At 34.5% G+C, this 26585-nt stretch overlaps 1 protein-coding gene across 3 annotated transcripts in view; it reads left to right on the top strand.

Moving 5' to 3' along the window:
• Positions 1-17250, top strand: part of LOC140152548 (uncharacterized) — a 59899-nt gene extending 42649 nt beyond the window's left edge. The window contains exons 13-20 of one of the 3 annotated variants that reach the window (XM_072174932.1): positions 1246-1384; positions 2267-3954; positions 5866-5883; positions 9346-9484; positions 10165-10259; positions 11092-11177; positions 11747-11886; positions 12810-17250. In XM_072174932.1, the coding sequence (XP_072031033.1) occupies positions 1246-1384; positions 2267-3954; positions 5866-5883; positions 9346-9484; positions 10165-10259; positions 11092-11177; positions 11747-11886; positions 12810-13060 (2556 nt within the window). In that variant the 3' untranslated portion in view covers positions 13061-17250. Of the gene's footprint in view, positions 1-1245; positions 1385-2266; positions 3955-5087; positions 5151-5865; positions 5884-9345; positions 9485-10164; positions 10260-11091; positions 11178-11746; positions 11887-12809 lie in introns of all 3 variants that reach the window. The other 2 variants (XM_072174931.1, XM_072174934.1) reach the window with 2 other exon arrangements.
• The last annotated feature ends 9335 nt before the right edge of the window (positions 17251-26585 follow it).

The following is a 26585-nucleotide window of genomic DNA, read 5'->3' as shown; positions in this document are numbered from 1 at the left end:
TTGGAGTAAAAAAAAAATTATTCTGGACATAATTCCAGAATACCCTATGTATTAATTGGGACCTTGTTTTTGAACTGAAGACTTATAGATAATAACATCACTGTTCTTGTCCATCACACTTATTATAGTCCATTTGGATTCCTAGAGATACATGCGCAATCAAAGGTGGTGCATCTTCAGGCCATGATGCAACATGAAGTGACTGTGCCCTACAGATACAACACCTTTGATCATGTATGTATCACATGCAGAAGCTAAATGAACTAGGGCTCAGTTGGTAGAGCACCGTGCCTGTGATCCGAAGGTCCCAGGTTCAAATCCTGGAGGGTCAGTGAATTTTTTTACTGGCTGTCATTTATGTATGTGGACACTAGTGTTAAAAAACCTTTCTCATAACCTCCTTAATGGTTTGGGATTGAGTTTGTTATTCAGTGTTATAATTAGGGATAGGATTTAGGGTTGTGGTTTGTATTCCAAGACGAAAACACTGTTTCAAAGAAGTTTTTCCCTCATGATTCAAAATATATATTTATACACCGCCATATATAATAGATTTATTTTGCACCTATACACAGATCTAGGAGTTAACATAATAAACGAGAAAGGATTTTGGATGTTCATTAATTGTGAAAGCAATTTTGAATCAGATTATGCCAAGAAGTTGCATAATGTATATTAGTTGGCATTTATTATGCTTCATGAGTTCAGTTTAGGTAAATATTATGATCTTGCTGTAATTACTTGTTGCCCTATCCATGTGTTTATGTAGACATTACAATTATTGAAACTCACAGCAGGAAATTCAATAAGGTTAAATTAGATTATGGAAAGGATTTCAAATGTTTTTATTATTATTCAGCTGGGAATATGATGTGGTTACATTACGTTGCACTGACTTTGACATTTATGATATAGAATTAAAACAGAGTAGGTGAATCCATACATTATGTTGCCATGATGGTTGTGGAAGGAAGGCACATTTGTATACTGTACATACATTGCACCCTTTTTGTGACCGGGTGTAATGTCACATTATGCTCAGCTCTATGTATGTAAACCTTTGCAGCAGCATTCATGGTTTTCATGACTCCAAATGTTGTTCAATTGGACCAAATCCCTTTCTTGCAAAATGCTGAGGTCCACCATTTTGGTACTCATAAGTAACAATTCAACATGGTGGATTTTGCATACCTTGATTACCTTTCTGCAGTCTTATGGTTTATGATGTGTTGTTTGTTCATGCAGGGACATGGCCATACACCAGACATGGATTATAGTGGTAACATGTATGTGGGTCAGTGGGCAAAAGATGCTGGAAAAATGGAGGAAACAGTAGAAGACAGCTCAGGAACAACACCATCTAACTCTACAGTCATCAAAAATGGTAAGTCCTTGTTGGCATGTGTATATATGACATTTAGGACAAGTGTAAAACACAAGCTATGTGCTCAATTTGTATACAGTCCAACCTCTCTTATCCAACCATGAAGGGATCAAGCATTGGCTGGATAAGTAAAACATTTGGGTAAGTGAATTATATGTAATTCTGCATTGAATGTCTGAAGTTCTATCATTGAGACAGCAAAAGGTTATTCAAAATGGGGTAATAACACTGAAAGATGGCATTTGAGTTATGTATGCCACATAGTTATGTCCTTCTAAATGCTTCAGTGCATGAAATAAAGCTCCCAAAGCATAAAAAACACATTTGTTTTTCTATGAAAGTCACATATCTGGATAACAGAGACAAGGGGGTTGGACTGCATTAGAGCATCAATTATAATTTCCTTGGCAAAGACATCTGCAGATATGTTTTTAATTTCTAAATTGGGAAATGTGGTATCAATTTAGCTGTTTTACAGGTTGCAAAAATCAATTCGTTTTTTCTTTTTTTTTTTTTTTTTTGTATAGGTCTTATTTTCACACTGGTTCCAAGCAATTAGCTATAAATTTAAGTGACTGCTAAAATGTTTTCAACCAAAGCAGGTGGTGTTAACTGGTTAAAACCACAAAGTCAAGATACCACACAATGTTTAGTACAAAACATGTGAAACATTTACAATTAAATATTCCACTCCGCCACTTATGCCATATAACTGATCAGAAAACTTGGTAAAAGTCACGTTTTGATAACATTTTAGATCCTGAAAATATTTCCATAATCAAATGTAATCAAGGCAATGGGTATGATTGTATCCTTTACTTAAAACTACACTGCATTGTGTGGGCACATTATCCAATTTTCTCACATTTTTATTTTCTTCAGATCGTAGCCCAGCTGAAAAAGATCCTACATCACCAATAAAAACACCAACTCATGCTACCAGTAACCGTAGGTCTGGTAAAGGCAGAAGAATGCTGCCAACTACACCGGTTGAAAGACAAGAGCAAGGAGACTCACCAAGGCAAAACGGTCTTCAATCTCATGGTAGTGCATTTCACAGCCCTAGAGATGGAGACGAAGAAGAGGAACATGAAGAACCAGTTAGAGACAATCATGTGTCGCCAAGAAATGGTGGAGTAAAATATACTCCTCGTAGGAACCCTATGGCCTCTGGTCTACACCAACCAAGGCCACCAATGGAACCACGCAACTCATGGGAGCAAGATGGCACTCCTGATACTGAAATACTGCTTAAAGACACTGAAACATTTATGAGAAGTCTTGAAGAGAAAATGAAGACAAAGACGCGTGAGAGTCCATCACCTGAGCCTGATGTGTCAGAGGCTTTATCACACAGGGATTTTGATGGAGATATTGATACCGATTTGGAATCAGTAAGCAATGTTGGTGTGTCAGGCAAAGGATTATATGCAAAACGAGGCTCTAATGGAAACGCACATAAAAGGACTTCAATTCCAACTAAATCTGAGCCAAAATCTGAGCAATCAGATTCAAAGGGTAAAAGTGGGAAACCAGAGCAGCCGCGTAAAAGCACAATATGGTCAAGATTATCGACACCAAATAAACACAAACGTACGTCAGATAAAGATTCTTCCCTTATGTCTGACAATCAAAGTGAGTCAGAAAATGCTGCTGCATTCCAACGTAATACATCGCTTACTGCCTCTCTTCCTGTAGGGCGCACGGGTCGCAAAACGCCTCTTAAAGAATTGTCTTCCTCAAGTAAGAAAGAAAGCAAAAAAGAAAATGCAAAATCAAAGCCCAAAACACCCAAAGCGGACTTAAGTAAACCTAGGCAAACTCGCAGCACTATGCTACGCAAATCTCGCTTTGGGGATAAGGATCAAGATCAAAGCGATATTAGTCCCACATCTAGTATATCAGATCTGAGTAGTTCAAAACCTGCTTCATTTAAAAAATATGGTTCTTCAAGAGAGACTAATAAGAGTAGCTCTAAAGCAGCACGATCAAAGCCTGTGCAGTCAAAAGTTGATTACGGTCGAGCACGTACAGGCACAGGTACTTCAGGGAGAACCAGTGGAACAGACACAAGTTCACAATTTACACGGAATAATCTCCGAAGTCAGTCTGTACGAGAAGGACGCGCACATGCTGGTGAATCAAGCTCCAGAGTTATGTCTAAAATTGCATCTTCCAAACAATCTTCCAGTTCAAGAAGGAGTTCTGTCAGTTCAACTGATGGTACTCCTGCCTCAAATGTACGCAAGACGTCAAGCAGCAGTTGGAGGAAATATAAAGGCGAATCTGACAATGACGATGTGGATGCCTATATCCAATCAGTGTCATCACGAAGGACAGCATCATCGTCAAGTTATGACGATAACAAAGTGAAGTCGTCGTCCATGCATAATCTAACTAATCATAAAGGGCAACCACAGCAGCAAGCTAGTGTCCAGGCTGCTGGCAAGCTTGGAGATGAGATAGCCCATGTCAGCAGTTCATTGGCACAGAGTTTACAGAGGCTGACCAAGATGACCCAGGGAGAGTCAGGGGCAGAGGCTGCATTGGAGTCACTACCAAAGGAAGAGGTAAATATACATTTTGTATTTTTTACCTAACATCAAACAGAGAATTAATGTGGGTATTTGCAGCCCATTAGTGGCCATCTCTGCATAATATCCAGTTTTTTCATTAAATATTGACAATTGGAACCAGTGTGGTTAAACTTTTGGTGTAGGTTTAATGTGAAATGATCTTGCAGTACTCTGCAACTACATATTTACAAAGTGAAGTAAATGAAAAACACCAGTCAGAGATAAATTCACAGTATATATATATATCCACTATTATATTGCCACCATGCAAATATTTTGAAATGGGAATTATTGCAGTGAATTGTTTTTATTTATATGCTCATAATTTGTTGTATCCTTTTTAGTAATCAGGCATGCAAATTATAAAAACAAGTCTCTTTTTGATGTATGATATATATGCTTGGAGAATTACTTGATTCTCATTTGGAGGAAAGAATGATTGGAATTCTAATATTGCACAATTTATATGTCTTAGTGCATATCAGTTAGTTTAGTGCAAGAAATATTGAATTAGAGCAAGAAAGATTGCTGTTAAAGCTATTAACAAAGTGTATGGAAATTAGCCTGAAATTTGAAAATGATTTGTTCGGAATGGCTTGTAGTTCGCTCTCACACATATTAACCTTTTTCCATAGCAGTGTGGTGAAACTGATCATGAATAGTTTTTCAACATATTCAATTGACAGAATTGAGGTTGCAAAACACAAAGTCAGAAATTCAATATGTCAAAGCTGAAATGCTTTCCAATTTACACAACTAGTCAAACCTTTTAACAATCATTATGAAAGATAGAACAAGCTTTCCAAAAAACTGATATGATATGCATATGAATATCGATTTAAAGTGAAATTATAAGCATACTTATAGTCTATATTATCTATCTGCAGTCACTGGCACTAGCTTAGAAGTGTGTGCTACAGTGGCTTAGCATGGTTTCTTGCGTGTACATATGCGGCACGTTGATCGTGCGCGTAAAAGTATGTACACATACCAAGTAACGCTAAGCTAACGCAGAACACGCTGAACTTCAAAGCTAGTGCCGGTGACTGGCGGTAGATATAAAGACTAGCAGAATATACATACTTAATATAAAGTTTTAAATCTAGGAAAATAAATTTCTGTTGCAGAAGAAAAAGGCTGAATCATTTTTATTGAATTTCATGGGCACCCCTGCCTGGCAGGCTCATCAAGTAAGCTCCTATTCTTGCTAGCCAAAACTGATTGCCTGTGTTATAACATCATGCACTAATGGCATGTGGCATAGCAAACAGCACGGGAATGAGGCTAGTTGATATGGCACTCACAAAATGCAGGAATGAGATTTGTGAACAGGTGAATTGTGGGCCTCCTTACCGATGGCTACTTGGCATGAGATGTCCTGAGAAAAGAACACCTAACTAACCATTAAAATTTTATTGTAAAACTTGGATACTCTATGTTCAGTTTACTATGTGTACAAGAAATGAGTAAAAAGTAATGTAGTCTGTATTTTAGGTTATTTAAATATTGACTTATGCATTGCAAAATTTGATATGCATGTCGGCAAAGAAATGGTTGTTAAAGAAGTACCATAGTGAGATTACCACAAATGTTCAATATGGTAGAATGTCCACATAGCCAAATTCCCCATACAAGGCTCCAGTTTTTATGGAGGGAATTCTACTGCTACTTGCCTACAGACTATTCCAGTTTGCACGAGGCGATTGAAACTTGACAATACATGTATCCTATTACATAATCATTAAGTTTGTGCTAAATTTAAGATACATACATGTAGGAAAGAAAAGAAAGTGTATTTATTTCCCCAAGCTAAACTAAACATCTTCTTTTTACAGCATAAGTATATAATTAGTAGTTGTAATATAACAATATTTTTAATCTTTATAATATTCGCGACCAATGCAGCTCCTTTTCGTTTTTGTGGTAAGTTTGATAGTTGAAATACTGTACATGAAGCCTGCATGATTCTTATTTTGTTTGAACCCACAGTAAAAAATTACCAACCAAATTAGGAATAACCAAGGCTAATCAACAGACAGGCTAATATACATGTATAACAGATCATATGCTAATAACTTAAAAGATCACTACAGAGCTAGGCACTCAATCTCATAATTCAAAGGTTTGTTATTCAGAAAGACCGATTCAAGAAAATTGGTATATAATTCTGAAGTTTCAAAAAAGCACAGGTATTTGTTTCAGAATTCTGAAGAACTTTATATCAGCCACATGTGCATTTTGAAATTACCATTGATGTAGAACCAAAGAGTACAGACTCTGCAATGTCTGTGTGTTGTCCATGAAGGACAAGTAGTGTACCGCTGGATTCGTTATACACCCAGCAGAAGTGCATGCTTGTTTGTGTTTGCATGTTACGTGTTGCGACAAAAATGTGTGCTAAGCACCAAGTGGGCAAACCATAGTAACACTCAAGCTTAAAGATGGAAATTATTGTTAAATTACAGGCTCTTGCGGAAAACTCTGGAGGTACACTATTTGCCCTCCATGAGCAACTAAACAATATGGCAGATTTACCATAGTGTTAGTTACACAGAAGGCAATTTTGAGTCGGTACTGAATGGGTATAATCTCTTTGGAAATTACAGAAACCCTGTGGAAGGAGTAACTGAATGAGGGAGATCTGATGTAATTGTTTCAGGTCTTAATATGTTGGCCAATGTAAATTATACCCTCCTTTAAGTTATGATGTTCAACTCACAAGGAGTCAGTATTATTAAATTTAGTCACTGTGAACCATTGAATGCAATGTTGGGAGATGAGCATGTTTTTGTACATGAAAACCAGTTATGTATGGGTATGGGTCAAATTCCATACTTGTAGTGAATAATAATATATGCTGGAAAATTTCCTCATTTGGAAATAGACTGAACTGTAGTGATCTTAATAATATAAATAATGATAATGTACTATTTTGGAGCTGACATGTTATGTTTGTTCACTATTTTGATTTCTATCTCTAATCTTCATCTCTAACACCATCTTTCTGTATCTTTCTAAGAGTAGATTTGTAACTACACAAGTCAAGTGGCATGTACTAAGCATGAGTATATTTTGTTGTGTGGTAGAGTGATATCTTCACAATAGGTGCAACACTTTAATACCCAGATCATCACAAGTTCCCACATCCTGCACAAAGTTATGGGATCCTAAACCTTTGGTGGGTTTTACCACTTGTGCTCTGCATGGATAATCTTGATGGAGACAAAGAAAGAAAATTGTTGTCCATAATTGACATAGTGAATAGGGAATTTGGTTAGTGTCCCATGTTTGCAAAAGAAATAGTAGGATTGTGTCATTGAAAAGCCCTGAAGAAGATGCCAACTTGTTTTACATTGTATACATTTTACATTGAAGAAATCATATTCAGAGTAATTAAGGTAGGTAAATTCTGGAAATATTCAAATCTTTCATCAAAGTCACGAAAAGGGTCAAATAATCCCTTCCAAATAGTTTTCAGTTACAAGAATGCCAGTCACTTCATCCTGCAAAAGGGCCAATAACAACATTTAGGTTTACAGGTAACTCACAAAGAATTTTCTTAAAATTATATTTGGAACCCAGGCTGAACTTCCCCAGGTTTGTAGTGTCTCAGTTGAGATAAAATGTCCTGATCTAAGGAGAAAGCCTGCTAAATTTAGATACACCATTTGACCTAGTTAACAGCATCCCAGGTACTTGGCCAAATATAGCAACTTATGGTCCATGGTTACTGTCATGTAACTTTAAGATTGTCTTTATGTATGTTATTTTATTAGATCTTTCAACCAAATTCTATGCTATATAGAAGTGCACAGAATTAAGTAAAGAGGATGCTACTTCATGAAGGGGAACAATTTAGGTCAACTGTGGTACCAACTACAGCGTGATATTATTATTAATTGCATGCAGTAGTCAACATGATCATATCAAGTTTTTGTTTTGTTTATTATTATTTGTTAATTTTTTAAGAAGTTAGTTTGTTTAATATAGTCAACTAAGAAGTAAAAACTATTTTTCTTGTTTAAAAAAAATTCTAATTTCATAGTGAATGCTATCAACCTAATTACTGTTGTATCATTTATTTATTAATATACTTTTAAGTATATTAAGTATATACTTTTAAGTATACTTTTAAGTATAGAGCAGTGACAAGTGTCAAAGTATTCTCTGAGAGGTTCACACAACTTGCACGATTTACAGTAAAAAGAAAAGATGTTGGTGTACATATGTGTGGAGGTGGGGTGTGCATGTGTGTGCACAGAATGGAAAGTTTGCATAAACACTTCAATATGCACAAACTACAGTCATATTCCTTAGATACTACAGCAAGCTGTTATTGATAGTCTTAGAGAATGTTTCTCAATATTTCAAGCAATTCACACAATATTATAAATTGCTGCACTGCAAAATCTTCTGTGTATTTGTTTTTCAGCTCTTTACTAGTTAGATCAATTGTTTATGCTCACACTATTATTAAGTTTATGCCACAGCCATTTTATCTCCACAAATATCATGTTTTTAAATAGTTGTAAGGACCTCTTTCGTCTGCCTAAATGAACACCTAGTGACACTAAATCTTGCATTCTGTGATGTAGTTCTCTGTACTAGAGTTTGACAATCCATGAACTGAGAATGTGTGATTATAATAAGCTGCATAAAGATGGAGTGGTGCTTGAATGTCACCAATACTCACTCAAAGATATGACATAGTAAATATACAGTCCAACCTCTTTATCCAGCCATGATGTGACCAAGTATTGACTGGATAAGTGAAACATTTGGATAAGTCACTGCATCATGTAAAATTCTGCATTGATGTCTGAATAGTGCCAAAATTTGGACAACAAAATTACTATTAGTATTACTCAATATATAGGATAATTACAGTATAACACTGAAATAAGGTGTTTGAATGTTGTGTGCAACATATGTCATTCTAAATACTTTAGATTATGAAATTAAACATGTTTTTTTTTTTTGAGGAAGATTACAGATGTACGAATAATAGATAGATCCATATAAAAGAGGGTCGGATATGGATGGTTGGACTGATGGGAATGCAGCTATCAACCACTTTCAGCTGAAGAATTGAAAACACCATACTAATAATATGAACATAGTTATTTTGATTTAAGTTGGTGCATGTTTTTAGACTAAACTTGCATGTACTTATATAGGAACATTAATGTGAAATGTGTTGTATGGTAAATTTGTGAGTAACTTTTATTGTAAAGTCTCAATATTAGTACACATTTTTCACATACTTGTCTATGCTATATTGTGATGCATGACTGGATCCATGGTATTATATTTTGTGGAAACCGGTTATTTCTAATATTTTCTTCACTGTTTTAACACCACTTCCTTGTCACTTTGTACCAACAGAAAGTAATGGATGAACTGTTTTCTGAGGATGCCGTGTTTATTCCCAAGAGTCAGAGTCAGACTAATGCTACTGTGGCACCCCTAGGTGACGATAGTGGCAGTAGATTACAGAGAGCGTCATCACTCAGTTTATATCCAGGTTAGTGGAGTAATATATATAGTATATCGATCCTGCCCTGGGGTGCTCCATAAATAGCTGAAGAGTAATTATACACTGTCAGGCCAGCCTCAACTTGAAGAGTGTACCCAGCAGATTCAATGATCAGAGGCTTGGCTTGTATGTGAACATGCTTGAGGCTTGGATGGGAGGAATAGGAGTTTGCTAACCCTAGGAATTGTAATCAAAGTTGGCCTATATGCAGTTAAACTGTTTCTCCTTTCAAAACACTCTGTGGCATTATTAGTCCACACCTGTGCATAACACTATTGGAAATTATTTGATAGTCAGATATGGGTGACTAGCACTTGTGATAGAGTATGCATTCTTCTAACTTGTGATTTGATATAACAAATATGATCTATAGTAAAGTGCTATAGTAAACTTTTGACGAGAGCGTACTTCCACAATATTGTCAAAGCAAAACTAAATATGCATTCAACATGTAGTTTAGTGACTCAACAGTTGCCAATCCTTTCCATTTAAAAACAAAACAAAACCAGAGGTACACTAGTTTCGTCCAAGTGCATTCATGACGTCACAGTTTTGGATTTCCCCAAGTGTTATTATCGAAATGTAAAATGTCATTGAAATGTTGCATTGTACATGTGCAAGTGTGATTGATTGATGTAACATGTACCTTTGCTTGTTTGTTTGATCAGATGAGAATATTGGGCAAGCATTACCAACTCATCAGATAACAGGAGGAAGTCCACCGGTAGCTCTTAAACACAAACATTGGGGCAAGACAAATGAGGTGAGTCAATGTGCATTTTGAAACATCATAATATATATTTAGTTTTACCAGGAGTTTGGTAGTGACATAGATGTAGGCGGGTTTTTGCTGGTCCCAGTATCAAATAACTCATGTTAACCTAATCTTGAGTTGAAGAGCATATAGATGCATACACGAACAAGGACAATTTGTTGGCATGCTTGCAGCACAACTGTGTAAAAGCACTGACATCGCTACTGAGGTGAAATAAAGTATAGAAATATAGTATAGGAGAACTTTTCATTCTATTAGAGTAGGGAATCAGTTGCACCCTAGACTTACATGTATTTATGATTCCCTGTCAATACATTTTTAGCAATCAGTCCTGTAAATGAATTATATCACATGTAAATCAATGTGGGGGTACAATTGATGGACTGGTTACAACTTATAGGCTTGTATTCAGTCTTGTTTACAGAGTTTATGGCTAGGATTTATGGTTAGATTAGGGCAGTCTTGTAATGAGACTAGTAGGGTTGTACCCGATTCAGTAATTGCTCCAATGTGGGTTAGCAATGTGTTGACATTTGTTGTACATCCTGAAAAATAACAATGTTTTACATAGACCCTGTCCAGTTTGAGTTTAATAACTTTCATAATAAGCTTAAGGACCCCCTGGCACTAATTAAGTCAAATACATGATTCAATAATACTTTGAGCTTGCAAATTTTGAAGGTAGATAACAGGTAGCATTTCTTACAGATAATGCATACATATACAGTCTGGCTGGTGCATGTGGGGGAATAATTTAATGAAGTGATAAATGCTGGACTCGCTGCCACTTTGACATGACATATATTTCACTTTGTTTCAGTCATTTGACAACCTTGTCTTGTCATCAGTGAACCATCTCTCTCTGAAGCTGAAGGATAGCAGTGATAGGATTGCATATAAACTCAAGTAAGTTGTGCAGTGGTAGCATGAAAATATTTTGAAACTTCTCCCCCCTCCAAAAAAAACCAAAACAAAACAAAACAACAGCAACCTTTTTGTGTCCAGATTTGTCTCACATTGTGATTCTTCTAAAGGTTGATTGATTTCAAAACCGGTTTATCAAAATAAACACATCAAGTGAATATTTTTGAAAGGGCATTGTAAGATGGTTAGATTCATTTAGATCCTGTGACATTGCCATGGATTTCCTTGAATACATTGCCATGGATTTTGAGACATTTCTGGATTATTTTTTTTTATGAATGCTTTCATAAATTTGGTCATATGATAAAAATGCTGGATTTTTTTTTATATTTCCAGAATTGGATGCTAATACTTTTTTTAGGGACAGGGTGATACCCCTATCCTATTTCCTGGCCAAGCACCTATAAATGTTTGATGTCGTGCACAAGCACTCGGTCGCCTGGCCATGGTAATTTTCAGGAAATTGAGCAATTACCCACTTGCATCCCTGGATACAAGAAATATGAGATTAGATTACATTTCTGTTCTTGCATATCATTGTACTGTTGCAGGTATTTGCAGTGTCCCAATGCCTCAGAAGATGAGCTAGCTGAAGCAGTCAGAGAATCAGAATTTGCACTACTCAAAACTGGCAACGCAGAAATAGCAAGTATCTTACGCAACATGAGGCAGATGGAAAAACGCCTGGCAGGTATGTATACAAAATCTAACTATATTTATTTATTTATTTATTTATTTATTTATTTATTTATTTATTTGAACAGACGCTTTTGAATCAGCGGCACATGCCTAAATTGGCGGTGCGTTCATATAAAAGACAAAAAATACATTTCAAACAACAACAACAATAACTCATAGTAATCAATATAAATATTAAATAATGTACAATGTATAAAAGATACACAACCCACTCACCCCCACCCCCACGCTCTCATCCCTCTCACCCTTACTCACCCCCATACATATCACACATATATATTGTACCCTCACACACATGTACACAAGATCAAACTTATGTATATAGGTCTATATTACAATAATTACAATCAAAATTACTTACAATCATATGTACAAAGGTAAATCAAATCAAATCAAATCACGCACACCCCCACGCTCTCATCCCTCTCACCTTTACTCTCCCACACCCATATCACACATACATACCCTCACACACATGCACACGAAATCAAACTTATGTAGGCCTATATTACAATAATTACAATCATAACTATTTACAATCATATGTACATAGGTGAATTAAATCAAATCAAATCAAGTTACAAAGTACATTTGATAGGCCTACAGATTTTACCAGCATCATTATTTGTATTAGACCTATAGTGAAACAGATTTGGAATTATTTTGAATTTTAAACTATATTTACAATCATATTATATATGTACAAGAGAGGCCTATATACATAGGTTTACAATTAAACAAATTAATTATAAAGAACATTTAAACAAATTTCACTAGCATCACTTTATCAGTTAATTTTATATTTCCTTAATAATCGATGATCTATATGTCCACACATAGGGCATTTAGCGCCAACATTTCACTAATGTGATTTATTCACCTATATTATTCTCATCTTGTCAAATCTTAACACAGATATCCACGCAATGATTGATCCTCGCAATGAAATCCAGCTTCCCCGAGAGCTCTCCCCAGCTGCGCAAATCCGCAGGAAATACATCGGTGAATACAGTAATCTGGCTGCACCTGTTGGGAATCATTCAAACTCAGTCGGCCTGAAATCACCGTCAGCGACCCATCCAAGGAGGGCTTGGCCTCTGAAATCACCAACATCAGGGGGACGGTCTGTGTTTAGTGATGGGGAAGATGGAGAGGTGTATCTATGATGATAATGATGCATTTCTATTTGCTTTGATACCTTGCATGGCAAGTCGGCTCTTGAAAAGAGCTATATTGGTAGTATATAGTATACTTTTTTAATAACAATTTAGGGTATTACATATATCTATCAGTTGACAATCTATTTGATCATTCCATCGATCAAGTTCAATCAATCAATCAATCAAAATCAACCAATCAAATCAATTAATTTAATCTTATTTTCTGAATACTTTTTGTGAAAATGAAACTAGTCCATTTGGCTTCTTTGAGGCAGTGATGTCAGTGTGTGCTCCAGTTGGTGTAGTATTAAAGCATGTGTGTTGACTCGATATGATCAAAGTAACTGTGACAAGGTAGTGATGTCACTTCCTTGAGGAAGCCGATGGAACTATAGAACAGCTAGTTATAAAAACTGTTTATAAGGTCACCTGATTAGGTATGTCATATAACTCTACTATTGCAATATATAGGGTTTATCCTGAATTGGTGTAAGATTTGTATGAGTTGGACTAGCGTAGAGACTCCATTGAGGAATTAAGCAGCTTATGGAATAAAGCTATATAATCCTTCAATAGGAGATTTCTGTGCTAAGCTAAGTGACCCTACAGACTTTTTATTCAACGTAAAATATTTGATGTAACATAACTACATTATTTAATCTATTCCCATTCTATTTCCAGTAATGTTCAATTTCTAACAAATGTTTGATGACGTAAAATTGATAATATATTTCTTCTAGATATTATACATAACATATTATCGATTTTACGTCATCAAACTTTCATTAGAACTTAAACATTACTGGAAATAGAATGGGATTAGATTAAATAACACAAAGGAAAAACCCAATATGGTCTCTCATGTTGTTAATGCATCTTTTTGCATGTCAGGTGTTTGGTAATACTTATGGTTCCCAAATGATAATAAGTATATAACCTCTCTGCAAGAATCATATTAATATATACAATATGTACCATACCTCAATCATATTATCTATACCTGCTATATATGCAGGAAAAATAGCTTTAATCAAAAAGTAGATTTAACCCGGCATTGGGCAGCATAACACAGTATTACTTGTAGCCAAAATATCTAGCTACGTATATATGCATGGAGTGTAATATATACAACTAGGCACTTCTGTAAGTATTATCTTTAACGTAGAAGTTCAAGCCAAAATATACAACTTATTATACAAGAAATATAAATTCTAATTTAGAATAAATATTTAGAAGATAAGAATGTAAGGACCAACAAGTGGTATTTAGAATTAAGTTGCAACCTTGTATTTGTTAGGATAATCAAACAAGTTTTGCATATTTTCATGTTGAACAATTTTGTATGTTTCTGACTTCCATTTAAAAAAAAAGGTGTGTGGTGTGATTGACTGACTCAATCCCCTTCTTTACCCCATCAAAATGTAGATTTTGGTATCAGGTGAAAGCTCATATTTCTCATAACCCAGTGAAATGTTAGGTCTGAAATGTTTCATTTATGCTGCATTAACAAAAGCATAGTAGTTTGGTGGTACACCATCCCGGAAGTCTTTTTATGTTTCTATGGGACACTGTAACATGAGCAATTTTCATTCAATAGTTGGAAAAAGAATGTTTGGGTGCTGGACCTCAGTGTGAGGTAGAAAGCACAATGTGTTACAGTTGGACCATCCACCTTGAATTTGACTCTCACTATCTTTCTCACAATTTTAGGTTGTACAAGTTAAAACTCAAACAGGATTATACACACAAAATTTGTATGTATTGTTAAGTTACTGACTATTGGAGGCACACAGTTTCAAAGTATACTTTTGAACAGGTGTTAAACTAAAATTTTGGTTTATTTCTGGGTTTTTCCCAGAAAAAGAGTCTGAAATAAGTTCTACAAAATCAAGGTGATCATGCAAATATGATATATATTAATTATTTGTTTCATACGATGCACAAAGTATACAAGTTTAATGCAAATTATATTTGTATCTTGTTATGTGTACTTTTTAGTTTAATTTGATGTTTTAGAGCCTGATAGAATCCTTGTAAACATAAATTATAGATGCATACTTCATCAGCAGTAAGTAAACACTCTACCAAAATCATGGCTGCAAAGAGTATATCAAAATTGAAGCAAAAGAAATATTCCATTTAAGAAACCAACAAATATTTGCCAATTACAAAATGTTCCTTATTTTGCACGAGAAGCAGCATTTTGATGATTAAAGGTATGCCGCCATGATAAACAGGATTCAGCCAAGTTCAGTTATATAATATTATCATTCGTTGTTTAAATTTATTTGTTAAAATCAGTGTACCAAGTTAAGACATTTACTGAATAGTAAAGTGCCAATTAAAAATTGAGGGGTTAGTTCAATAGCTGCCCTATAGACATTTGACAATTTCTGCATTCTATAGTGAACACATCCAAAGATATGACATATGGCAGCTATTGTAGATGTTGCCACTAATTCCAATTATGTTTTGTTCTACAGAAAAATTGCATTGTTTCCATTGAGCAAGCTAAAATAAATGTTTCTGAAATCACACCAAGCTATGCAAGCAGCAAATTATCATAATACTGAAAGGCACATGGGATTAGGTCTATACCTTACAATATCATGATGTGACATGGATCAGTTCTATCCAGGCTGCAAGAATATTTTTTATCAGTTAAGTTAATTTTACATCTAAGAATTTTTTTAATCTTCTTAATTTTATCTAGAGCTGTATCTTAACTTTTTTTACACTAGCCAGTTGGGCTGGAGTAATTAAAAAAGATTACTGGTCATATTGCAACAATAGCCTGAAGGACCTACAATTTAAAAAAGTTAATTAAATAACTATCGGGCTACCATTTGCATTGTTTGTGCTGATGTTACCCAACAAACGAGTAGGCTTTATAAAAATTCCCCCTGCCTGTCACAAATGATGCCCATCACTGGCAGGTGGGCAGGCAAGTGTTAAGCTACAGCTGTAGAACTGCCAATGACTATGTTTGCAAATACTGCAGAGGATGTTTAAAGACATTCCCACAACCCAATGGGGTTTCTGACCTTGTATGTCTGGCTTTTGTACACATATGGTACAGTTGATCATGGCTTGCATTGGAATTGTGTGCAAATATCTGGTGTTTTCATCCTATTATTTAACATTCATAACATCGAGACTTAGGAATAAAATTAATGCAGTGGGACAATATGAATGTTTCCTGTAAGAAAATCAAATATCAGTCCTAAGTCTCAACTATTAGCTCGTTGGCTGCAGTTTTAAAATGACCATTTTGTGTGTGTGGCAATGGGGACTTTGCCTTTAAAATTAGGTTATATTGATCAAATTTCCCAATCATAGTGCATTGTAGGAATGCCTTTAAGCCTCCTCTGCAAATACTGTATTTGATTGGTATTTGTTCAACCATAAATGAGGTCCTACTTTGTTGCATTTTTTTCATATAATGCTGCAAATATAATTACTAGTCTTGTCACTGCTTTCAAATATTGTAACATGGAATGCTGCAGGAGTAGTGATTCAACTAATAAACACTTGCATAAATCAGGACTCACAATACTTTATTAAGTACTAGGGTCATTTTTAACCAATTTCATGGCAAGTAACCCTTTAGCATACTTTTTGCCATTGACAGCTATTTGTCATGAGATTATGTAAAATTTGGGGCAAATTGTCCTTAGTCCTGGTGTATTTGGGCCCTGGTTTAGATAATTTTTGACCATGCCAGTTATAATTTAGTGCAATAGTGTGTTTAGTTGTATATAAATACCAAATATGTATAATTCCTTCATACACTTGTCAAAAAATATACATACATATACTTGTACTGGTCATCACATCATGTTGGAAATCCACATTCAAAGATAATAATGAGATGGGTATGAATAAATAAACAAAATAATAAAAAAATTTATAATAATTATGTCTCAAAAAATAAATGAAAATTACACATCCCACATCAATGGGTGAGGTGTCATTTTAAAGCATAAAAGCAAATCCTTTACTTGATAGAAAATCTAAGATTTGTTTTTTGATGACAACTACCCTATTTTAATGTGATGTGTTATATATTTAGAAACGGGTTATTTGAGACTGAATTAGTGTCGTTTAAGGGATCCAAAATGAGCGTTTATTGCGTTTTGACAGTATTTGTTGTGGGACATGAGAGCACCTCAGACCTATCGAATTGCATTCTGAATCTGAAGCATGTCTTTCTGATATCAAATAATTTTCATTTTTTTAAATCACAATATAATACAAATTTTATGACAAATTATAAAAATTGATATTTTTCAAATTTTTGATATATAACAGTCCTCGAAGTAAATTATATAAATCTAATGATATATTCTTAAAGTGTATGTAGCAGGGAGGAAAAGTTTGACGACGGTCAATTGAAAATTTTGACCTTTCATATTGAAGATATGGATTTTTTCCCAAAAAGACCTAATTTTTTTTGGTGTTTTGGGAAAAAAATCCATATCTTCAATCTGAAAAAGGTCAAAATTTTCAATTGATCGTCGGTTTTCATCCCACCTACATACACTTTAAGTATAAATCATCAGATTTATAAAGTTTACTTCAAGTACTGTTAAATATCAAAAATATCAATTTTAATGATTTGCCATAAAATGTGTATTAAATTACAATTTCAAAATAATCAAAATTATTTGATATCAGAATGGCATTCTTCGTATTCAGAATGCAATTCGATATGTCTGATGTGCTCTAATGTCCCAAAATAAATACTGTCCAAACGTTCATACCCCAGCCCTTAAGGGAAAAGCAGAGGTTGAGTAAAAAAGTATTTTACTTTCATATTCTCATGAATTATCCACTTATAAGTCAGTTCACCTCAAGTTAGGTAGTGACATAGGTGTGTATTTCGCTGGTTGCAGTATCAAATCTCCAGTATAAGGGCAGTTTGTCAACATGCTTGTGGCAGAAATGCGAAAAGGCATTGACATCACTACCAAACTTGAGGTGAACCAATGTATAGTTTGTGTTGGTTAGTTTGACCATAAAAGTTTAAACTTCTTTGTTCGGCAGCTCAAGAACTATGTTCTGTAAATTCCAGTGATCAATTTCATCAGCATCGGCTTCAGCATATTAGCAGATTTTGTGTGTAAATGTTTTTTTTTTTTTAAAGTGGGTACATATTTGACAAATCTTTACATACATTAGATGACATTGCAAGTTTGATACAATGCATATTGGTGCCGCCTTGCTTTTACCAATCTTGAGTTAAATTCAAATTCTTTATTTGGGCGGAAACAAGACCACCTTCAAACTTACAAGTTTTGGACCAAAGCTGTGCATTTGTAATAATGAAGGCGACAAAAAATCCAACCTTGTTCTACAGAATCACCGATTGTCTCTCAAACCAAAATGAGTCTGATTAAATTTATTTTGATTATTATTTCAATCATGTTATACATTCCAGGTAATTTAATTAACAGATAATAATTATGATGTAAGAAATTTGGCTTGAACCTTGCAGAAACACAATATTTACCTTCTGACAACATGGAAAGTCACTGTGAATTCATTTGTACATATCATGCAAACGATGCGAGTAGCTTTTCACAGAAGTGGATTTTGAGATATCGACCAAAACAAGTGTTTAATTTGTATTTTTTTTTTCATTCAGGGATGCAAATTTTCAGGTTATTGAATTCAGGGTTGGTTTTTTTGGGGGTGGGGGGGGGGGTTCATTGCATAATTTGAAGCAATTGTATTTCTTTTCAGTCTAATGTATGGTAATTTTGACCAATTTCATAATTTTTGTTTTCAGTTTTTTCCATGATGTTCACGTTTCCTGTGAAATAATTCAAAAAGAGACTCATTTTGTTGGTCCAATGAGAGACTGCCAACAAACTACCCCTATACTTTCAAATAATGAACTGTTCCATCGGGCTATTCCATTCCATATGAAATCCACCCACCTCCTTGAGGAAGACCATTTTGGATTTTTGTTTGACAAAACCAAGTGAATTTTTACTCACTATAATATTTCGTCCTGCACATCAGAGGACTTCATCAGGTATGACTGATATGGTCATCTGATCCACTTTCCCGGCAAACAAGTTTGAGGGGTTTCCGGTGTTCCTTAGTATATTTTGCATACTTCAGAAGTGGATCGTAGACATTAGTTAAGAGATATATGCCCTCTTCTCTGTTTAGGGTGTTGCGGCCCCGTCGCCATATTTACATTGCTTCTCGAACTTCTCTCGACCTTTTGTCATGCTCCCACCCAAGGATCTTGGATTCTTTCATGGTTAGCCCACATGATCTGATATGGCTGATTTTGTCTGTTCCATTTCTGATGTTCTGCACTCTTTACTTGTTCTCATTAGTCTTTTTCACTTCTGCTTGATATTCAGCAAGTCTAGTGCTGAACATCCATGAGGTTTCACTGACATAAGAGATTCTTGAGGAAGATTTTGGAATTCTAACCAATTCAACCTTTTTAGCCATGCCAGATCCAACAAGTTTGGAAATGGCGTGGAATATTTTGGATCTCCAAACATAATTTCCTAATTGAGGGACAAATTCTATCAAATCCAACTGAATTCATAATTTCAAGTTTCAAGTTGGAATTTAAAATGATATGTATAAAAATATTGCTTCTGAATTAACAATAAAATAGCAATGTCCAGGGTGTTGATTTCAAATGGAATAGTCCATTATGTTTGAATAACTTACTATCATGCAGCATATTGGGTTTCCAAGTTTTTCATCATATGTTTACGAGTGATTTTTAATTTATTTATTATGTACATGAAGATAAGTCTGCCATGTCATTTGGTGATGTTTATTTTTTATTTTGCCTTGTTGTTTTTTTTATATATTGTTTGCAAAAATTATGTTTGTTGTAATTCTAGTCAAGTTGCCAACTCAAGCACTTTCATTTCAAATGTTTGTGTTATATAATATTATATATATCAATCGTGGATGTATTTTGTGTATAAATTTTGTGTTTGATACCAAGAAAGGTATCATAATAGTAATGTTTATCAAATCATCATTTGATTGTTTTATTTTGAACATAATGTGGTGAGCTATTTAATTTATAAAATGACCAAGAATATATGTAGAGTTCACATGCAAAACACAGGCCATTGTCCTGATTTATACTGGTTACCTTAATCTGCTGTAAAAAGTGACTGAGTGCAAACATACCCTGTTGTATTTGTTTCACTGCAGTGTACAATATATGGTTTGCTGCAGTGCATGATATATGGTTTGCACTGCAACAAGCCATCATGCACTGCAGTGAAAATCTGTATGTACAATGGATATGGGAGTATTAGTTTTTATATAACTCATACAAAGTTTCTTGTCATTTGATTGGCCAATTAGTATTGATTATTTTTATTTTTAGTGGCCAGCTGCAAAAGGACTATTGCATCCATGCAATATTTATTTTTCCATTGCACGGACACGGAGCTACCATAGCAATGCTAAAAGACGCGCAAGCGTATAGCGCGAGGTTTCCACCTCGAGTTGCCAATTATGGGTGTGGGTGTTGCTTCTAAAATAAATATGCATTTAGATATCTTTTAATTTATTTTGTTTTCCTGGTGATTTATAAAATTAAGTGGAAGCAAAGGAACTTATTTATGAGTTATGTAAAACAAATATTGAATGTTTTTATTCGTTCAATGGAAAGAATATTTCCATTCGATGAAATATGGACTGTCCCATAAACATTCAATATTTATATACCATATAGCAAGATGAAGACCAGTATTCTGATTTGGATTTTTGCATCTGAACACTTCATATACATTGTAGGTGAAATGGCAGTGTAAGAAACTGAACCATGCACCTACTCTCCTACACCCTCCCCATGCAGCCTCTTATTTGGACTAGGCATTTGCAGGAAGTAAATTAAAACCAAATTTTGTTCTGTATACATCTATTCCTAATAATTTGACATACATATCTGTGTATTATGTTTACCAAAAAGATAGATAGACCAATAAAAAGGGTGTGAAAACTGATATAATTTTTTTTTTGGTTTTGAGCAAAGGTAAATGAGTTCAAAAAGCATTTTTTTGCCATTTGTAGTATGTTTTTTTAAAATTCTAATTAATGCGGTCACTCACACCACTGCAATAAATCACAAGCAATTGTGTTTCTATAATAGTGTTATAAGGATTTCAGCTCATATACTCAGTCTCATTGTAATTGTAATAAAATACAAACTGTAATATCTTAATCTAAAATTATGTTTCAAAAAGAGCAGCAAAGTACTTGTTGACTTGCTGCATCTACACTACACAGACTTATTTATTGACATTTTTCAAAAACGGCAAAAACATCCTAAATCATGAGCATCATTTCATTCAGTAATGTTCAGGCAACTTCTCACTTGCATTACCGTGTACGTCCCATGACCCTGAAAACACTTTGGTCAGCAACATGAGAACAGACAGAAAGAATGCAAATCAGGATTGTGAGTGTCTCTGATCCTTTAATTTTTGTCAGTTATAAATACCAATTACTTAGTATACTTGTATACTTTCACCCAAGCCAGCTTTAAAAAGGCGAATGTGTATACTCTGCAAGCATTTAATAATTGAAGAATCTGCTTGTGAAACATCGATAATGGTTCTGGAGAGTTTATTTTGTTGAATTTAATATAAAATTTTGAGTAAAATATGAGATAAAGAGGGAGGGACGTCTCAGCATATTCACCTTTTTTTATCATGTTAACTTTCATATATGCAGCATGGAACAATCATGTGAATTAAATCTGAAGTAGTATTTGATATTATGTAATAAATGCTTCTATATTGTTCTATAGAAGTAAGTTAAGCTATAATGCAAAATCTTAGCATAAATATATTGTAAATAAGATATTGCTGAGTATTATCACTATTAAAAATATCTGCCAAAGTATATCACTTGTTTGTTTTGTGTTTTAGAGTGAAAGACTTATATAATTTTACCCCAGACGCACTGATTAATTCACCGTTAATCCTCAGAATCCTGTACCAAGTATGTCTTTGTGATTACACTCTGTGAACTGGTTTGTAACATAGTGCACATCAAAAATGACATATTCTGGGTTTAATTAACAAAGGCTTTTTGGATTTGTACCCATGACCTCACGAAATTACTACACATCCTAGGCACCAGGACTCTTTGGTGTCTTAAAGCGAAAATCTTTGCTTAAATTGAAGTAATGGATCACAGGAGTCACTTGATACTTTGAGGCTAGAAAAATGGCTAGTGTGCCTGTGGAAGTACCTAAGTTAATAACTCTGATAGATATGGTTGTAAATTAAGACAAGCTGAAATTTGGCTAGTCATTTGCAGGTTTGGGCTTGCTGTCTTTATGTTACCTACCAAAATGGTCTATTGCAGCCCCTCAATTTAATACCAAAATGTATGAATTACTAAACATTATTTTTCATCAGGTTCGCCGTCGCAAATAATAAAGTAGACAAGTAGAAAAAGTGATCCCGCCTGGGAATCGAACCCAGGACCTCAGGTTAACGAGACTTACGCCTTAACCACTTGGCCACGGGATGATGATGAATTACATCAAATTTTAATTTGTTATTCTTTACCAAATATTATCAAATTATATTAGTAATAACTGTCTGGAAGGGAAGATTTTCTATCCGTTTTAAGCTAAACTAATGAGCTCTGGAGGATTTAACATTTGTAATTACAATATAGGCTATATACAAAATTGCTGTTGTCTTACAAATAACGCATTTGGTTGATTCCAATTATGTGTATGTTGGGACATGGTGTAAACATTACAAATATGCCAAAAAAACAAGTGTAAAAATTTGACCAATTTTATTTTAAAAGTTTGTACGTTATGGCTTTAAGAATTCAATAGGGCAGCTAATCTAAGGCAATTTGTACAAGGGCGCCCAGGCAAAATGAATTATTCAATGGTCTAAAAACAGGCTGAAATTTAGGGCATCATTGGAATACCAGAGGACACCCATAGACTAGAATGGTGGCCCACACAATGGTGTGTAAATAACAATGGTTGTAAATACAAATAATATGCAATAGAAGCCATTAATATTTAATTTTTAAATATGCAAATAGCATGACACACACTTTACAACACAAGATGTGATAATTCTCGATCACACTATTAAGTTCATTCGGAAAAACTGCAAATAAGGTCATTAATATTTAGAAATGTGCAAATAACATGACAAAACTATACATACAGCCCATCAGGCCACCATATATTATACCAAGTTTGATATAAAATTGGGCCGGATTGAGTGTGATACCTGAATTTATCGAAATTGAGCTAGAGTTTTCAAATATCATGCGAGACGAAGTCGAAGCGTGATATTTAAAAACTCTAGCGAGACTGATAAATTCAGGTATCATGCTTAAATTATCCTCATCAATTTTATCATTATTATGTCTTCAGAATCTTTTTGGTCAAAAACATGATTTTTAGTAAAAAAACATGATTTTTGGTCAAAAATGTGATTTTGGGCCAAAAATGCGACTCTTGGTCAAAAATGATTCTTGACATGATTTTTAGTCAAAAATATGATTTTTGGTCAAAAATGTGATATTTGGTGAAAAATGTGATTTTTGGACAAAAATGTGATTTTTTGTCAAAAATATGATTTTTGGTCAAAAATGTGTTTTTTGGTCAAAAATGTATTTTTTGGTGAAAATTTGATTTTTGGTCAAAATGTGATTTTTGGTCAAAAATGTATTTTTTGGTCATAAAGATTTTTGGTCAAAAATGTGATTTTTGGTCAAAAATGTGATTTTTAGTCAAAAATATGATTTTTTTGGTCATGGCTTGTCACATTTACAAAAAAAATCACACCAAAAGAGACTTTTACACATAAAGTATATGAACTATGCACTCTATGATGAGGCTACAGATATGAAAAAACCCTGTAGCTCCAGGTGACCGATACACAAATTGATCAGACAGCCAGGTTATGTACAAAGGTATATGATGCAAGATTCTGAAGACATAATAATGAAGTTGATCGGTTATTGCGTTTATGCTACAGAGTCAAGTGGATTAATGGTTTTGCCAAACAGGCATCCGGGCAAGCAACCATCTGGGTGATAACATACGCCCACATGCGTGGGGCCAAAAATGGGTGTTCGAAGGCTGTCGATGTGGTTACACACCTTTGAATCGAAGGCTACTCTATTGAAATTGGGACTGTTATGCAAGTCATCTACCATCCAATGATCACTTATTTTGGGTCACACCAATCTGCTTTCCACGTAAGATTAGTATAGAAAACTACAGTTGTAACTTGCATGTACATTAATTGGGCTATAGGCACTGACACTCTCTCATCACCAACCCCCATTTGGCAGATTGGAAAAAAATTACCAAAATCCATTAGTTTTAGGGTAGGTGTATACAGGTATCCCTATCAATGAATCAAAATATGCCTTGTCCCAATGGGATTTAGTGGCTAGTTTGAAACACAGCCCCCATTTTGAAAGACCACATCTGCACATCAAAGAAAAGATCAAACAACACATATACCGGTTATTGCATATATGCAACTTTTTATTTTATAAAGCAAGATTTAAAATCCACTTGAAGGCAAATACCTCATTGTGAGTTAATGTATCAGAATGTTGCTGTGTGTGCAATTCTGGAAACTTTCTACACATTTTAAATCCTCCAAGAGGAAGCTCATAGTAATATATTGTTCACTCTACTTTTGACAACCTTTAATTGTTGCAACATTTACAAGACATCAATACAAATGTTTGTTATGTTGATATCTTGCCTGTATTGCAAGATTTGCTGCAATACCAGGTTTGTGATCAGAATAGGCACTTGCAAATATAAACTCAAAATAATATAAATTGGTACATCTTTTACAAACAACAAAAATTAAACATTGAAAAATATCTCTCACTTTTGAAATAACTGTACATGTATTTATCATCATATTGTTTGTGCGAAATTGATTTCTAGAAAATATGTTTTGTTCTTGTACTTTGATTGGGCGCAAACAGCTGGGACTTTACCAATTTGGTACATACCCCTATCAACAGAATCTCTCATTGCATATCTATGAACACACATGCACAATGGGCAATCATCACAAGAACTTAAATTTGCTCTACACGGCACATCTTGCATGCCGTTTCATTGTTGCAACATTTTGAAACAACTGTAGGGCATACATACCAGGCCTTGCCATCTAGATTTTAAAGGCATGATGCTTGGCTAGTGGTCAATTTTTCACAAATACCATTCATTTGGGTATAATCAAGTAGAGCTTCGGTCTTAAAACGGTATTTAGGTTGAAATGCGCGCAAAGCGTGTTAAATTTGTGACTTTCTCCGAATGGAGGCACAGAATCGATTAAATGCTGAATTGGCTGATTCGATGGCTGATTATAGGAGACTCGCAGTGAGTGATATTTAGTGTCAATGGCAAATAGAAAATCGCTCACTAGAAATTGAGTTTCGGCGAGCGGTGGCGAGCGAGAGCCTCAAACGGCAAGGCCTGAATACACATTATGAAATGCATAACATAATGTGCCTGTATGCAGTTTTGCTATAAGATGGTGACAGTCGCAGCGCAGTATTGTGGTCAGCCCATATAGATACAGCAAAGGCCATGGAAGTACATACTACGATGATGCACATTAATGCAAATCTGCTATCCCATGTAGATTTCCCCCATTCCATAGGGACCACTCATATTTAAAAGTGCTACCCATGCTTGTTAATCAACTCTCAAAATAGACTTTAAATGGCAAAATAGACCCTAAATGGTGTAACTGTAAACAATTTAATACCCTGAATGATGTAACCATTTCCTCTTAAGGAATCGGACATTAACGTTTGCACAGTATTTTTGTGGGAGCTGAGAGTACATCGGACATATTGAATTGCATTCTGAATACAAGGAATGTCCTGATGATATCAAATAATTTTGATTTTTTGGCATTCGCGATATAATACAAATTTTATAACTAAAATTTGATATTTTTAAAATTTTTGATATTTAACAGTCCTCGAAGTAAACTTTCTAAATCTAGGGTATATGTAGCTGGGATGAAAAACCGACGATCAATTGAAAATTTTGACCTTTCATATATATTTCATATATACTTTTTTTTTCCAAAAAGACCTAAATTGTTTTGGTGTTTTGGGGGAAAAAAATCATTAGATTTAATAAAGTTTACTTTGAGGACTGTTAAATATCAAAAATTTCAATTTTTAATCATTTGCAATAAAATGTGTATTATATTGCCTATTTTTAAAAAAAAAAAATCAAAATTATTTGATATAATCAGGACATTCTTCGTATTCAGAATGCAATTCGATATCTCTGATGTGCTCTCATGTCCCACAAAAAATACTGTGCAAACGTTGCTACCAGACAGATCATGATCTTGGCCCGGGATCTTGGTCACACAAAATGTTATTCTTTCAAATGGAAATATTTACTTCACCTTACCATGCGCTTTATACTCTACCTCTGCATACCTGGATATGCTGTCTGAATTACCCAAAATTACGTGGCAGCTGCTGC

This window comes from Amphiura filiformis, chromosome 5, assembly GCF_039555335.1.
Source record: "Amphiura filiformis chromosome 5, Afil_fr2py, whole genome shotgun sequence".
In the NCBI taxonomy this organism is placed as follows: domain Eukaryota; kingdom Metazoa; phylum Echinodermata; class Ophiuroidea; order Amphilepidida; family Amphiuridae; genus Amphiura; species Amphiura filiformis.
The sequence above is the reverse complement of the archived record's forward strand: the minus strand, read 5'-3'. Positions and strand labels throughout refer to the sequence as shown.